The 17,415-nt window shown below is 43.1% G+C and overlaps 1 protein-coding gene across 1 annotated transcript in view; it reads right to left on the reverse strand.

Annotated features, from left to right (window-relative positions):
- The window catches only part of RYR3 (ryanodine receptor 3), a 517,407-nt gene that overhangs the window by 152,875 nt on the left and 347,117 nt on the right, over positions 1-17,415 (reverse strand). Inside the window, exons 36-38 of the mRNA XM_047736987.1 lie at positions 14,973-15,173; positions 9,931-10,033; positions 8,669-8,806 (exon numbers count right to left, since the gene is read on the reverse strand). Of these exons, the coding sequence (XP_047592943.1) occupies positions 8,669-8,806; positions 9,931-10,033; positions 14,973-15,173 (442 nt within the window). The remainder of the gene's footprint in view (positions 1-8,668; positions 8,807-9,930; positions 10,034-14,972; positions 15,174-17,415) is intronic.

Here is a 17,415-nt window from a genome sequence, read left to right on the forward strand (position 1 = left end):
TAGAAAGCCCTGGTTGAGGACACTTGAGGCTGCAGATCAGACTGGAGAGGCCCAGGGAGCAAGCTGTTAGGGAGTAGCTCATAGAAGCTGAGTCCTTAGAGAGTCCAATTCCAAGATTTTGCTGAGGCAACTGGAGTGACAGGGCTGCTGACACCTGGAGGTCTGCCTGGCCCTGGCCCCAAGCTTGCGTCAAACCAGAACAACATTAAATGCAAAAAGCATCCATTGTACAACTTCTCTGGCTCATTAGATAACTTACACAGGGTGCAGAGAACATGTTTCCCAGGTCCCGTGACACAGCTTTTTGACACTTTTGACACTTTTGGCCTGTACCTTCCCTCTGACATCAAGAGCTAGAACTGCCTGCATTTCAACAGTAATCACTCCACAGGTAGGCTCTGCTGACGGAAGTCAACCTTTATTTTCAAGGTCATGCTCAATGGTTCATGGAGTTGGCCTGTGACCAAGTTCTTCAAGGGTGATCTCAGAAGCCTGGCTTTGAGTCCCAGGCAGGAGAACTTTTCTCGCTCTTCCCTTGGACACTGCAGCACACAGACGTGAGGCCTAGACTTGTAGCCACCATCCTCTGCCAGCCTGAAGGCCAAGTCAGAATGTGGAACGACTGTAGGGACAATGAGCGGAGCCATGGGATTAACTCAACCCAGTGTCCAGTTCCATCTTTAACTTCCAGGTGCCCCAGTCAATGAAGTCTTTTACCAGCTATTCTACCTGAGTTGGATTTTCTGTTCTTTTTTTTTTTTTTTTTTTTTTTGCTGAAAGCATCGAAATGGTAAATGTGGAGATAAAGTTCTTATCACCTACTCTTTGTATATCTGCTTCAGAAGATGGGAGGTATACCAACCTCTAAGTACTAGAACATTAGACAGAGCACTATTTTATTGACTCCTAACTCCCTGCCGCCATGGGTAGGAAGAGCATTATTCTCATTTTATAGACAAGGAAACTGAAATGAATGGAGGATAAGAAACTGGCCTAACATGATAATTAGTAAATGACAGAGCTGGGTCCTGAACCTTGGCTGCTGGAATCTAAACTCATCTACTTCTCCAGCTGAGAGCTGCTTTTTTTTTTTTTTAAAGATTTTATTTTTTTCATTTGACAGAGAGAGAGAGAGATCACAAGTAGGCTGAGAGGCAGGCAGAGGGAGAGGGAGAAGTAGACTCCCCTCTGAGTGGGGAGCCTGATGTAGGGCTCGATCCTAGGACTCTGAGGTCATGTCCTGAGCTGAAGGCAGACACTCAACTGACTGAGCCACCCAGGTGCCCCTGAGAGCTGCTTACTTTCTATAGCTTCACAAAATCCAGAAAAATAGTTATCCTTATTAAGGTTTTAAATTTCTATTATACTGTCTAGATGCTCTCTTAAATAAAGAAGTGGATTCAGAAAAAAATCCTGAAAATCAGAAAGCTTTGGCTTGTTTTCTAGAGGACTCTGAGTTAGGAGGATTATCCACATTCCTGGAGTCTCGATTTCTTCATCAATAAAATTAAGTTAGCAAAATAAAATTCATGTTGAAAGAGATGAATGAAGGATGATGTAGTGACAAGAGTGAGGGCTACTTTGTTCCAGCTGTGTGACCCTGGTCAAGTCACTTTACCTCTTGTATCTCTATCCACTTCTACCAAGTCACAGATAGCTGAGTACTCTAGAATTCCAGGTCTACTTGATCTGTGGAGCTCCTAAAAGGGTTGTACTAATTTATTCAAATGACAAATGAATATGTATGGCTTCACTGGGTTAAAGTAATGAGCATCATGAAATTTTACCCCTACCTTTTAATGCCCACCATCATGAGTCTACCCAGCTTGTTTTTACTAATAGTACAACTGGAGACCAAAGAAATAAAGCAAAATCTCAAAATCTAGTGATCACTGACCACAATGAGTGGTCCTCTGAAGACACCACCCCACACCACTAATCACCCATGTGGGGGAGATGAGCAGTGGTAGCTCGATGGTGTTTTGATGATGGTCTTGATTGCTGACAGATAAAGGATGCTTCCCCTGTCAGGGGTCAGATGGCACCATAACACCCTCTTGATTTAGTGGGTAAGATTTAATGGGAACGTCTCATGCCCTCTATGCTCTGTGTTCCCGAGCTTCCTCTGGGCCCCAAGTCTGGTCTGCTTCACAAAGTGGCCGAATACCTACTATATATTAGCAGAGAAGTTCAGGGAGAAAGTTAAACCCATCACCTCTGAGGAGCCCTAGAAAATTAGTCAGGCTCATTTCCATGTGCTTTCCCGATGCCTCTCTGGCCCAGGAGCAGCAGCAGCAGGTGCTACTTACGCTTAATTTCACGAGAACAAGGTTACAAGGCTCTCTGAGAACCCGAAAGGACCAGCCTGTAAAGACAGCCTGGAGCAATGTTCCTGGAGCTGCTCAGTGCACTCTGTGTCCTCAGGGCCCATGAATGGCACTGCTTCCTGGAGACCCAGCAGTGTGGGATGCTACAGGGCCCATCCCAGGTCTGCTGCAAGCCACTGACCTTCATCCCAGTTCTGTATTTAAGTTTTGGACCTGTGCACGTGTCTCCTTTATTGGGTTCCCTGGCAGGGGAATAGGGTCAAAGGTCAAGCTACTTGTTCAAATATTCTACTTCTCATTACAATGAGAGTAGCCAATGGTCACTAAGAGCTTCCGGTGGGTCAGACCCTGGGCATAATGCTGTACCTGAATTATCATTAATCCACACGAGCACTGCGTAAGGAAAGGCAGGTATGGCAGGGACTGAGTTTCCCCCACGGTCATGGCTGCGTCAGCCCAATCCTCACTTTTCTCTCTTATTTAGGCAAAAGAAACAAATGAAAAACAAACAAAAAACCACTCCAATTTAAGAAAGAAGCCAAGACTCCTGTAAACAGATGGTCTCTAAGGTGGCCTTGGCAGTGAGTGGAGGAGCACTGGAGATGGAGCCCCTATACTGGTGTGGACCCATTGATCCCTGCCAGCCAGCCTTGCAATGTGGGTCTCGGGGAAGGGTGTGTGGGGACAGTCACGTGGCTGATGTAGCTTTCTGCTAAATCCATTTCTAAAGGTCCCTCCTCAGTGCTTTTCTGCCTCGGCTGGAGCCTCCCCACCTATGAGGGTGGAGACAAGTGGGAAGGCAAACTGCTTCACCTCGGGATGCTTCCCCAGCCAGTGGGATGCCCCCTGCATCCCTGAGGCCGTCTTGCCTGGCACCGTGCTGTGGCAGCATGGCCGGGTTCTGCCAGTCCAGCTCCACGGCCCGCTGGGCTTGCTTCTGTCCGGGGCGGGGGATAATTAGCCTGGTGTTTTTGAAATCAGTCAAGCAGCCTCATAATCACTTTCTCCAAAATATTTCCACGATTAAATGACCATTGACGATGACAACAACAATGATAACGATGATGGGAAAAGAGAACAGAGGGGAGCTGCTCTTGCGCTCTAGAGGGGAATTCCTGACATGAACATGGGGTGGAGAAGGGACAGGGACGGGCTTGGGAGCTGAGGCCTTGGTCCGTACTCTGCTGGGAAAGTGGTCAAATCGCTTTTGAGTTCCTGTGTGTGTTCAGTCTGAAGAAGAAACTGAGGATGAGGAGGGCTACAGGCTGCACCTCCTTTTAGTCCCTGCTCCCCACTCCTGTCCCTCCAGCCCCACTACTGGGCTGGGGCACCCCTGCACGGTGCCTGAAAGAACGTGAACCCTACCTATGAACAGGACCCAAGTCTGGGCCTCTTTCTAAACTCCCTGCAGTAAACTTGTCCAAATTATTTTGCTTCTCTCTTCACTGCCTGCCATGCAAAACGGGAACATGGCTGCCACTGTACCTAGTTGTTTGCCGCGAGGAGTTAATCAGACGAGGTGATGGCAAGTGCCTAGCACAGTGCCTGGTGATCATTTCGGGCCTAGCCCAGTAATCTAGATTTCCCCATTCAAAGGCCAGCTGAGGAACAATCTTAATTGCATCTGTACCTTAAATTTCATTTTACCATTTATCCTATTTAAAGCTCCCAGGGACTAGGATATGGATGTTCTTGGGACCATTATCCTGCCTACTACACCAGACTTCTTTGAGTCCTCAGAAGCTCTCATCTAGAGCACTGCTGTGACATCCCAGTGGGCTCTGTACCTCCAATGATCCTGCACAGCAATCCTCTGGATTGCCATCTTGCTAAAAGCAGAGTTGACTGGTGCCTAATGCAGGGCCTAAGATATGGTGAGTGATTAATAACAAACATTTTAATAGCCCAAAATAGTTAAAATTAAGTGCATACTCTGGGCCAGGCACACTTATAAGCACTTTGAGTTTCTTATTCTTCATGTCAACCAAAGAAGGTATTAGGGCTATGCCCGTTTTACAGATGAGGAAACTGAGGCACAGAGAAGTTGTCACATGCTCAGTCTCACAGATATTAGGGAGCAGAGCAAGAATTTAACACCAGGTAGCCTAAGTCTAGAGCCCTATGCCCATAACTACCTCATTATTGTTGAGTAAATGAATAATTTGGTCTTCAAGGACCTTTCATACTCACTGCCGGGCAGGGGCAGGGGGAGGGCAATGGCAACTAGACTCAGGTCAACAAAGGTTTGAACGTCCATGCCACCACTGTGGGAGCCTACAAAGTTGCTTAATCTGTTTTTACTTCAGTTTCTTCAATTATCAAATGGGAATAAAATCACCAACTTCATCTACCACATATTGCGAGAATTACATGAGATAATACAGAAGGGCTTCATGTGGTGCTCAGGACTCAGCGGTTACCAGGTAAATGTTAACGCCTCCCTCCCCACACCTATAAGGCCACTAGTATAAAATACATGGCGATGACGAATATGTCACACTCTAGGGCCGAATGTAGTTTAATGATTGGATTTCCAAGCCACTCTGTCCTAACACCATCCAAACCGTACTCCACTCCAGCCCATTCAATTCTTCTTAGAATTCAACAAATCTCACCCGGTTGCCACTCCTGGCATAGGACCTGAACTTTTCTGCTCGGGGGGCTTTGTCAAAGCAGCTCTCCTCATCAAAAATGTCTTTCCCTTCTTGTTTTATCTACTTATCTACACTCTTTATGGAATCTGCCCAGCTCCTCCTCTGGCTACCTACTGTATTTCACCTGCACTTTTATTATAGCATTTCTAAACTCGTGATTAGGGGCACCTGGGTGGCTCAGTGGGTTAAGCCGCTGCCTTCGGCTCAGGTCATGATCCCAGGTCCTGGGTTCGAGCCCCACATCGGGCTTTCTGCTCAGCAGGGAGCCTGCTTCCTCCTCTCTCTCTGCCTCTCTGCCTACTTGTGATTTCTCTCTGTCAAATAAATAAAATAAATAAAATCTTAAAAAAAAATAAACTCGTGATTATATTCAGTTTCCTGTCCACACCTGTTTCCTCCATTGTTCACAAAGTCCTTATTTTCTTCCTCTTCGTGAGCCTCCTGTGACTAACCTACACTGGAGGTTGGACAGAGTTGTCTCAATGAGTTAAACATGGAAAAAGGGGACGATACGGTCTGAGCACAAACACCCAGTAAAGAAAACAGACAGGGACACAGATACTGCACGTAAGGTGGAAAGTCACATGGGCCCTTTTAGAAATGCCATGAAATGGTGGGGGCAGAAGGACGGAGGATGAGGTGGAAAGAAAGAGTTCACGGATAAGGTGTCCGTGCACGAGCATCACGGGGAGAGGCTGTTTGGAGAGAATCTAAGCAGGATTATGAATATTGCCTGAGTGGCCTAGATGGACCTACCACTGAGTTGTCTCATTTGTGCTAAGTATTTGTGCTGGGCTCTAGACCTATTTTTGTAGCAAACAGTAGACTTTTCCCCCTCCTCGGTACTCAACAGGCTGCAGTATTTAGGCAGGAGAGACATTTGGTTAGGGCTCTTAGGCCACTCAGTGGTGGGGCAAGAGGGACACAAGTGGCAGGAAAAGCCTCCACGGGGAGAGCATTCAGGGAAAGACAGAGATCAGGAAGGCACCAACTTTGAGCTGTAAAGTGACAGGTGATCTTCGTTTGGTTAATTTCAGAATCTAGCGAGAAGAGCTGGTTGGTCTCTTCTGGAGGAATAACTCAGTGGCAACAGATTTATATGCAAGGAAATCCTGCTTCAACTGCAGTGTGTGAGAAGCCCGGGCTTAGAACTAACAGGCAAAAGATTTTCTCAGGAGTTTGCTGGATGGGGATATGCCAAAGAAATGTGACTTAGTATGGAGGGCTGCTATTGTTGGATCTTTTTTACCTCTTCATTATCATATGATGTTTTGATAAGACTGTAACAGCTTTCATGGATAATATGGCTTAGAGTTAGTTTAGGCAGATCCCCGTAACTCTGAGCCAGCTAGCGGGATTCTCACGAGGTTCGGGACACTGTTGAGTCCTCTTGCCTAGAAAAGCTGAAATTTGCCTGCAGGTCATCTGGCCAATACCAACCGCTCGTAGAGGTGAGACTGCACCCCCTACCCGGAAAACTTTGAGGATGGCTCTTTGGCTTGGTAACCTTTGACATGTTAGAATTCTGACTTCTGTTGGGTTTAGATTCCCCATGTGTAATAGTGAGTCACAGTTGTGAGTCACCTCACAGGTGTTGTAAGCCAGATAAACAGACGATGGTTTGAAAAAGCCACTCTGTATGTAATAGCTGTATTTGGGGGTTTTACAGGGCAATGGAAAGAGCGTGGAACCAGAGTCAGAAAATGTGAAGCAATTCACAGCTTTAGTCATCTTGGTTACCTTGGGCTGGTGACATTCATCACCTGGAAATTTTTCTGGAAGCAGGTAGTGGTGGAGAGAATAAATGAACAAATATCCCTTAATTCTTCAGAGTCCTATTTTCATCAGCTATACAACAGAGGAGTGAAAAAAATCCCACCAGGAGTAACCTGATCATGGGAAGTATTTGGTGAATTGTCCATTCACTGACCCATATTATTATCAGCACTTTTAATATTTTATCAAACGTAAGGGAAGAAAAATCAGGTAAGTAATAACGTGGACAAAGTTACTAATAATTTAAAGGAATTTGGCCCTTTTATCACAACTGGCTATGTATCCAGAAACACTGTCTCCATCCATGGGTTAAAAACAATTTTTGGGATGTGACAGTTAAACCATTCCCAAGATTTTCTCTTCATATGTCAGTCCGGAGTGAGGAGCTTTCTGTCTCTGGAACACTTGGCCAGGGAACCCATCTACTGACAACCAGACATGCGTGACTACCTTCCTTTCTATTTCTGGAAATCCAGGGTAGGAGGCTTAGAACACAAAGCTTGAATCTCTCACAACTGTCCTGGAAGGGAAGCAGGATGAGGTGAAGACATGGAGTCATAACATTGGAGTGGCCTTGTCTGCGTGTTCTACCAGAAGGGACAGAACATGATCTTTCGGCCCAAGGCCCAGGCTAGCAGTGCTGAAGGCTGCCATGTCTGGAGCCTGGACACTGTTCTTAGAGTTAGGGAGAGTTCACATAGCCAAGTGATTTCATCTGACTCCATTTACCTACCATGAAATGGTCCCCTTGTGGGACCCAGGGTTGTGACATACTATATGTTAGAAAGAAGGATCTACTTTGAAAATAGACTCTCAGCAGGTAATATGGGTCAGCTCAGTCTATTTTTAGTTCTGCTTTGACAGGAACCACAAAGGGAATCTAAACTCACCTTTGAGCCCTTAGAATCTTGCTGGCATGTTCTCATCAAAGACTACCCCTCCCATGGTGGGTGCCAACCAAGTACCCCATACACTTGTCCAGAGGCTTCAACACTTGTGCTGAGAAATGGTGAGGCTTCCTTCCACTCAGAGATAATGACAAAGACAGAAGTTCAATATAAAAGGCAGTAAGATGTACGAACCCCAAAGTAGTGTTTTCAGACAAATCAATCACAGCTTGGCAGTCTACTGCTCTGGCCTATGATTTGAAAGCATGTTCTAAAACGGATAGGATGAGGAACAAGATAAAAGGCATCTATGTTAAACCTTGGAAGTTCCTTCTTTAGACAAATGAAATATTTGCAGAATTTGGTACTAAAGAGCATCTTGATTGTATATAATACATAGACAATTTTCCTCTTGAAATGTTAATGGTTTATGGACAGTAAACTGCCCAAATTATGATCTTGTTTCAACATGAGTCATAACAGTTAGAGTTGCGTCTACCATAAGGCTTAGAGAAATGAACTTGGACAAGGTCTGGTGTTGTTAAAAATTGAAGGTCAAAATCCTCTAGGATGCTGTGCTATGGAAATTATAGCCAAAACCCAAAAAAGACCCCCATCAAAGCCCACATCCTATTTCCTTTACTCCCCTTGCATCATTATTTTCTCACTGAGGCAACTTGCAATGCAGAGGTGACAGAAACAATGACTAAAGGGAGAAGACAATGGAAACCTCAAAGAACAAAAACCTGTTTACAGGTGTTTTTAACCAGACAGACAAGAAGCAGACCCAGAGTAATAGATCCTTCAGGTTTCAGAAGACTCTGAAAGTAAGTTCCTTAAATCGGAAAAGAAGCATAGCCCCAAATACACAATAACCACCACCAATTATAAAAAAAATACCCAGATACATCCTTTGAAACATAGCAGTCCATCTCACAGTACCTGTCAGAAGCCAGTTCCCTGCATTACATCATAGAAGAGCACTGTGTTGGAAGGACTGTGATTGAAAGGCATGATCACTTACTAGGGCATCTCTCTTCCTCTTCTGTTGGCTGTTCCTTCTCAGACTTGGGAGGGCCTTTGATTTTATACACCAAGGCACGGAGTTTTCCAGCCCAGGAGGTGTCCTCCTCTTCCTCTTCTTCCTCCTCCAGTGGAACGCCTAGAAAGGCACAGAACAGAGTGAAAAACCTCAAACAGTACATGAAACCACCATATGATTGAAAGAACACAAAGTCTCTGCTTCCCACCCTTCTGGAACCTTCTAAAGATACCATAGGTTGCTCCCCATAAGTATTTAACTCTATGATGTCTTCTGACAAGTTTTTAAAAAGATGATTTCATATGTACAAGAACATCAAGTAATTTCAAACCCCACACTTAACTTTTTCTAACCTATACCCCAAAAGGGCTCTAGAGTCTCTAGAAAGAAAAAGTTAACATTGAGTTATTTCAAATGAAAAGACCACCTGTTATTTATTAGTGAATCCACCCCTGCAGAAGCGGCACAAATGCTGAGAACCATTTAAAATCATCAGTTATGTATCAAAGTAGGCTCTGCAGGCTTAGAATTCTTCAGGGCAGAAGTTATCATACTTATGTCACTGCAAAAGCTAAAAAGCAAAGGGGATTGGAATCTTGGTTCAGCTGGGAGCAGAGTCCAACTATCTAAGTAAAGTGGGGGAGGTTTATGTAAGTATCAGTTATTTTCCTTCTTCAGAAACCCTGTTCACTCTCTTCTATCTCACAAAATTTCTTCACAGTAGACGTTTCCATCCTATGTTATGCCAGAATTATTTCCTATAGCTTCTCTGACCCAAGTCATTTGGGAAGAATCATTTCTTGAGCAATTAGGTAACCTCTGAAAAATGCAGGGGTCACAGGGGCCACTCATCTGCACGGTGGAAAATCCACATATAACTCTGACCCTCCCAAACAGAACTATAAATAGCATACTCTTGATGGGAAGCCTTCCTGACAATAATAAATAGTCAACTAACATATTTTTTAAAATGTTATATGTTTTATGTACTGTATTCTTAGAATAAAGTAAGCTAGAGAAAAGAACATGTTATTAAGGAAATCATAAGGAAGAAAAAATACACGTATAGTACTGTACTCTACTTAGGGAAACAGAATAGGTGGACCCATGTAGCTCAAACCCATGTTGTTCAAGTGTTCTTTGCACCTTTAAATAGAAAATTTTCTTCTCAACCCCCACTAGCTTCTAATGGAGGAATCAGGAACAAAATTGTCTTTGATACAGCTTTCGTCTCAGAAACTCACCACAGTGAATGAGAAGGTCCTCATGGAAGTCATATAGCTCCTCCCGGATCTCCTCTGGGCAGGGGCAATTTTCTCCCAGTTGGAAGTTAAGAAGCATGTTGATCTTTAAGGGACAAAGAAGAATGGGTAGCTGGTCAAAAGGACTCAGATCCTGTCTTAAACACCTAACAGCCTTTGCCAATTTTGTCCAACTCAAATTCTTTTATGAAGATGGCCAGCAGGGTCATCTGGGTGGCTCAGTCAGTTAAATGTCTGTCTTTGGCTCAGGTCATGATCTTAGGGTCCTGGGATCAAATCCTGCATTGTGCTCCCTGGTCAGCGGGGAGTCTGCTTGTCCCTCTGCTCCCCACCCCCGGCTTGTGTGTGTGTGTGCACTCTCTCCCTCTCTCAAATAAATAAAATCTTAAAAAAAAGAATGGCTAACATTTAAAAGTAGCTTTCATTTTTTCCTGATTATAATGGTAACTTACTAATTGCACAAAATTTGGAAATACCTAAAGAAAGTTTACTGCTATCCCACTGCCCAAAGAAAACCATATTTAGCTAGTATCTCCAAATCTTTATGTGTGCAGATAGAGATCATAATCTAAACATTTTCCAAGTCTAATTTTCCACTTAACAATTTATCTTAAGCATTTGATTTTACTGATTTTTAATACGTACATTGTATTTCATCATATGGATGAATAGCAACTAATGTGAAATGTACATAAAATTAATGATTTGTTAAGATATATTTAAATTGTTTCCATTTCTTTATCCTTATAAAGTTTATTTGAATTTCCTTTTACATAATTTTTATTCACATCTCTGATCATTTTTTTTAAGGACAAACTTCTAGAAGTGAAATGACTGGATCAAAAGATTTGTGTATTTTAGTGGCTTTTGATATGAATTGCCAAATTGCCCTCCAGAAAGCTCACAACAATCTGCATTATTACCAGCTTTACACAAGAGTGTGTATTACTTTGTATCTCCATTGCGGTAATGAGAGTTAACACATTTTCAAATATTTTCCAATTTAATAGGTGAAAAATGTCATATTCCTGTTGCTTTAATTTGCATTCAATTGGTGAGGTTGAATTTTGTTTTTCCACATTTAAGGGCCATTTTTATTTCTTTTCTTTTTTAAGTAGGCTCCACACCCAGTGTGGAGCCCAACACAGAGCTTGAACCCATAACCCAGGATCATGACCTGGGCTGAGATCAAGAGTCAGACGCTTAACCAATCCAGCCACCCAGATGCCCCTATTTCATATTTATGAATTTCCTGTTCATGTTCTTCCTCCATTTTTCTGTTCAGTAATTTTCTTTTTAAAAATTAACCTGTATTTTGCACATCCCTAGACTATTAACTCTTTATAACCTGGATTTTAGTGAGCTTTTAACCTTATAGGATTTTTTTTTTCTATTGACATGTAGGTTTTAACATGTAGTTAAAGGATCATCTTTTCCTTTACAGTTTTGTCTCAGGGATTCTTAACTGTTTTTATGCCATGGACCATTCTGACAGTCTGTTGAAACCCCCTGATTACTTTTCAGATTAATATTCTGAATATGCACCATCAAATACAGAAAATTACATAAACAATTTATACTGAGATCTAGTTATTAAGACCATAGAGAAGAAACCCGTGGTATAGGAACATATGTACTTGTTTATTAACTCATTAGACAAAAAAAAATCTAGTGGCAGTTCTCATATCCACTGTGATCTTGAAGCGGTGATGAATATAAATAATATGTCAAGGGATGACAACCACTGTAATACAACATGAAAAAAAAAAACAGGCAATTTCTGTTGTCGGAAAAGTCACATATCTGCTTTGTGGTCTACATGAATAATTAAAGAAATGCTATTAGAGATTAATGACAAGTTGGTGAAAATGAAGTCATTCATTTCCTGCTCAGATTCAGGAATGTCTCAATTCTTTCCAAAGACCCACGACCCCAAGTCAGTGAATATCTAGAGGGATAGAAGCAAAGTTAGAAGTGATGTTGTCCATTTGGCTGCCTCGGGCAGGGTAACCCACATCCCAGGCAAAGGTATTTTCTCCTTCTGTTTAGGATTTCTAGGTTAAAAAAACTTTATAATCCCTTTTATTAAAGCATAAAAAACCATATTTAATGTTTTTAGGAAGATCCTTATTTCTATTTATTTATTTATTTATTTATTTATTTGACAGAGATCACAAGTAGGCAGAGGCAGGCAGAGAGAGAGGGGGAAGCAGGCTCCCCATTGAGCAGAGAGCCCGATGCGGGGCTCGATCCCAGGACCCTGGGATCATGATCTGAGCTGAAGGTAGATGCTTACCCATTGAGCCACCCACGTGCCCCAGAAGATCCTTATTTCTTATTTAAAGCTACTACTGCAAACAACTTTTTGGAAGTAGGCAGAAGTACTGCTTGCAATAAAATAATATCCATAAAACAGGTTAGGAAAGTAATTTTTGTGGTTGTGCCACAATGTTAAAACATGGTAATTATATCAATATATATTGATTGGTTGTTTATTAAATAAAAACAAATTTGAAGATTGATCTTGGGAGTCAAAAATTAATTTCTTTGCTGAAAGATCATTCCTTAGGTACAACACTGGGGAAGCAAGGGCCCCCAAGCCTGCAGCGCAGAAAACCAAATGGTGACTGAGCTGAATTTTCTCCTCTGCAGGGCAGACCCTTTAATGATGCCCTTTTTAAAGTCACCGGTTTATTGACTTTGCCTGGCTAATTTGCCAACAGCTGTTGGACTGATCTTAGTTTTGCCTACTTTTGTACTTGGTAACATCCCCCAAGCAGGATTTTTTCAATCTCTCTCTACTACATGGATACAAAGCTGAAAACCTTTATTTTCTCCTCAAAGGTTACAGAACAATGAGAGAATCATATCACTGTTTTAAAATTCTAATTCTTATGCAGCCAATCTTCCAAGTGATTTTGCATTGCTATCCCCTGAAATTGATCTAAATTCTCCTTTGTTGATATTCCAGTCTGAATTACTTAGAGAGCTCTGTTGGTATGTTCCTTCTAGAAATGAATACTGAGAGGGGCGGTAGATTGGACAGCTGAATTTGATAGCAATTAGTGTCCCTTCTTTCATTTCCTTCCTAGACCAGCAGCATCAGTATCATCTGGAAACTTGCTAAAAGTATAAATTCCTGGGCCTTACACTAGAGCTACTGAATTAGAAGCCCCCCCCCTCCGGGGGGGGGGATCAGCAATCTGTTTTTATTAAGCCCTTCTGTGATTCCGAGGTCTGCTCAAGATTCACTGGTTTAACACACTTAGGGAAGAATTTCTCAAGTTATAGATATCTGAAACAAATCTGAAACGATTGTCCATTGGATTACTGGGAAGGCGAAAGGAAGATGTACTGGCAGGCCCCAGGGATAGTGGAAGAGAAGGTAAGGAGGCAGCAGGGGTAAAGGAGAGGTAGGAGCTAGCGTGGTCCTCCCAGGAGCCAGGATCATAAGCTGGGTCGATGAGGACAGTGTTAGATGGACAACGCATCCTAGCTGAGTTAAACAGATGCCTCAGAAAACAGATATAAATTCTACTCACTGGCAGAAGGGCAGAGAGCATGGTATGAGGCAAAGGCAAACACCTCCAACACGAAGCTAATGACAGCAATTACAGAATGTTTACTCTTTGTCAGTAACCTCCCAGATCACCTAAACGTGTTATCTCATGGGATCCTCACAAGAAGGGAGGGAGGGAGATAACAAACATCCTCATTTTGCAGCTAAAAACACTGAGACAGAGAAAGGCCATTGCCCAAGGCCACACAGTGAGCAATGGGGGAGCCAGGCACCACATCCTTCTCCAGTCCCATTATTCACGAAAAATGAGTCAGCATCTGCCCAATGAAATGGGAAATGATCACACACACCTGTTGCCAGTCTAAAGGCAGCCTGACAACATTTGTAAAACCTTCAAAAGTAATTCAGGCTCCCCGCACTTCCCTCAGAACGGTGCAAATTACCTCCTCCCATCAATTGAAAGGGCTTTCTCATTTTGCCTCCAGCAAAGAGATGATAAGCTTCGCCTACTCTTTTCAAGGCCACTGTCATTCAAGTGAATCTTTTAAAAGCCAAGAGCTGTGGTTCATTTTAAAGCCAATATAAATATCTATGTTCTACAAAATAGATTAGGAAAGTAATTAGACCAAGTTGTCCCATTAATATCAAATGGTGGTAATTATACTGACAACAATTTATGGATAAGCTGCTTATTAAATACAGATAAGATTCAAAGATTTGGTTTGAGAGCCTGAAAACAAATGTCTTCATTGAAAGATCTTCTGCTTGGAACACTGAGGGAGCTGGGGCCAAGCAGCCTGCAGGATGTATGTCGACAGCTGAGCAGTGGGACAAATGCAAATTACTATTCCACCAGCTGTGCCGCCCTCCTCTGCAAGTTGCTCACAGGACTCTCCATCCTTTCAAAGGAGCCTTCCCATCCGGGCAAGGTTGGCCACAAGGCAGGGTACCGCAAAAAATGAAGTCAGTACCTCACAGAAGGGACCTCATATGCCCAGTCCTGTTCTCCCAGCTTCCGGGGGCTGGGAGGCTTTGTGAGGGTCTTGGTCATGGGGCAAGGTGACAAGGAAGACCATCCATCCACTCTCATCAGTCGGAAAGTGTTGACCACACTCTGTTGATCTCTGACAAAGTAGTGACTTCTGCAAGGACTGGACAGACATTCTTCTAACGGCAGATCCTTGCTGCTGTGAAAGCTGGATCCTGACAATGATGTGGTCTTGGACTCCATGATGGGGAATGGGTACGAGTGAGCCAGGGAGGGGAGGAAGCCATGCCCACGTGCAGTTTGGGATGGGTTTTCTTCCCCATCTAGGATAAGTAGCAGATGCCCCTCGTTGCCATTAGGAAAAGACCAGACCTGTCCCCTGGCATTGTGCTGGGTCAATTAATCACCCACAATTCTCCTGGCTGCCCCAGACATATAAAGGTTTCATGTGCCCTACTCTGTGAGGTTCAAGCTCTTCCATAAGAAGGGCATGGAACCTCAGGAAGAGTTTCTCACCTGCTCCTGCGGGGGGGAGCGGAACTCCCTGGTCTTCCGGGCAGTCAGGGCTGCAGACATGTTCAAGGCCTGCATGAGCTCATTGTAGCGGGACTTCTGATTTGCCTGTAGTTTGGAGACATAAATGTCGCCAAATGCCACAATGGCCTCCACTCGATGCTGCAGCTCACAGTCACAGAGATAGCTGAGGAGCTCACACATCTGCAACACAAGCATATATTTATGCTAATTTAACAATATTTTGTATACACTGGGGAAGCAGATGGCATCCCCATTTTATAGAGGGTAACACTGAGACTCGGGCTCTCTAAGTGGCTTGCCCAGGGTCACACAGTAACCACAGAGCCATCACTTGAATCCAAGTCAGCCTGAATCCAGACAACAGCTCTTTCTTTAGCTGAATAAGAGAAAAATGAACCACCAAAGACAGAATAAATCTGCTTGTGGCGAGGGAGAACAGCATTCCTAAGAGTCCTTCCATGGCTCTCCTCTTCATGTAGACACTGCCACTGAACTGCCCAGGTGAGTTCTGGATCCTTCCTGACATCTTCTGGTTCTGAATGATGGGAACTAAAGATTTCTGTTCCCCTCTTTTTTTCTTTTGGCACTGTTTTTCTGTCAATAGTTCTTTCAGAGAGTTACTATTACTAATCTTATCATTATTTGAACTTTTACTACTAAGCAACAGCCATAACTTATTGAGTTAATAAATATTTCAATATTTATTTTTTAATTAGTAAATATTTAATATTTATTAACCTATCTCCACTTCACCTTTTGCATGACTAACAGACACTCTCCAGTCCATCTGGGCACCGACAGCAAAGCCCCTGATGGTGGTGTGTTCTTGTGTAGCAGGACAGTCTACGGCATATCCGCCCAGCTCTGCCTTGGCCAGGTGAACAAGGCCAGAGCACATGCCCATCACAGTTGTGATTACAGTGACAACATTTTATTAGAAGGAATGTGTGCCAATGAAATACAAAATTTCAACCAAGTTGAATGACTAAGGAACATCTGTAAAAGGTAAGATTTTTTTTTTTTTTTTTTTTTTTTTAAGATTTATTTAGGTGTGCCTGGGTGACTCAGTGGGTTAAAGCCTCTGCCTTCGGCTCAGGTCATGATCTCAGGGTCCTGGGATCAAGCCCCACATTGGGCTCTCTGCTCAGCAGGGGGCCTGCTTTCCCTTCTTTCTATACCTCTTGGCCTACTTGTGATCTCTCTCTGTCAAATAAATAAATAAAAGATGAAAAAAAAAAAGATGTCTTTATTTATTTGAAGTGGGGTGGTGAGAAGGGGAAGAGGGAGAAAGAGAAACTCAAGCAGACACTGTGCTGAGTGCACAGCCTGATGCAGGGCTCAATCTCACAACCCTGAGATCACGACCAGAGCTAAAACCAAGGGTCAGATGCTTAATTGACTGCATCAATCAGACACCCCAAGGCAAGTTGTATTTAAAAAAAAAAAGACTAAACGTTGGATGTGAATTAGATAACTACGAAAAAAAAAGAAACTGGGGGGAAAGCATTAGAATTTAGAAGTATTCTCTGCTTGGGTTGCTTTCCAGTTACCTCTAAATCCACAGTCTATCCTAAAGATGCCTCAGCTGGCCATCAGGCACATCAAACTGAGTGTGACAGGTGTCATTGATGCAAAAGGGAGGACTCTCCACACCAGTCAGGGACTCACATTAAAGATCAGGGCTTGGCTCCATATCAGAAGAGCACATTTGTATGTTTTAATAAAATTGTTGAAGGTATATATATAAAATTTGTTATGCTTCTCCTCTAGATGCAATGTTTTCATCAAATGACCATCTGTCTCCCAATCTCATCACACTGGGTAAAGGAGTGTCATTTGGAGATCATTATATGTTTTATGATAAGATACATTTCATATTGTATTTTACAATGACAAATCTGAATATTATGTTTTACTATATTATCATCCACATTTCACAAATTGGAAAGCTAAGGCTTTGGTAGACTATGGACTTGGCAAGCATAGAGAGCCAGTAAGTGGTCAAGGGATGCCTGAGCCAGACTGACTTTGTGGAAGAGACTGTTCTGCTCTGCTCACTTTCATTTCTCTTTTCTCAGTGCTCAGAAGACAAAAGTGATCATCTTCAATGCATCATCAACACTAGCTTATATTTGGTAAGACTATGCTTAGGAAATGTTGAGGTTTCCTGGATGATGACAAGGGCGCAGCTCTAGGTGAGCATGGTTCTTCTCCTTAGCTCAGAGGGCAGTTGACCTGAATGCCAGTGCAATGGGTCCCCACAGTCTTGGTGATCAGAACATGGCAACACATAAGAGCAGGTGGGGAGTGTGGCCACCCTATGAGCCAGTTCCTCTGGCCTCTTCCACAGCCAAAGGCTCCTCCTCCTCTCCAGACAGATCTCACCAAGGAGCCGTTTAGTCCTAAACGTGAGAGTTAAGAT

This window comes from Lutra lutra, chromosome 7 (assembly GCF_902655055.1).
Source record: "Lutra lutra chromosome 7, mLutLut1.2, whole genome shotgun sequence".
In the NCBI taxonomy this organism is placed as follows: Eukaryota; Metazoa; Chordata; class Mammalia; order Carnivora; family Mustelidae; genus Lutra; species Lutra lutra.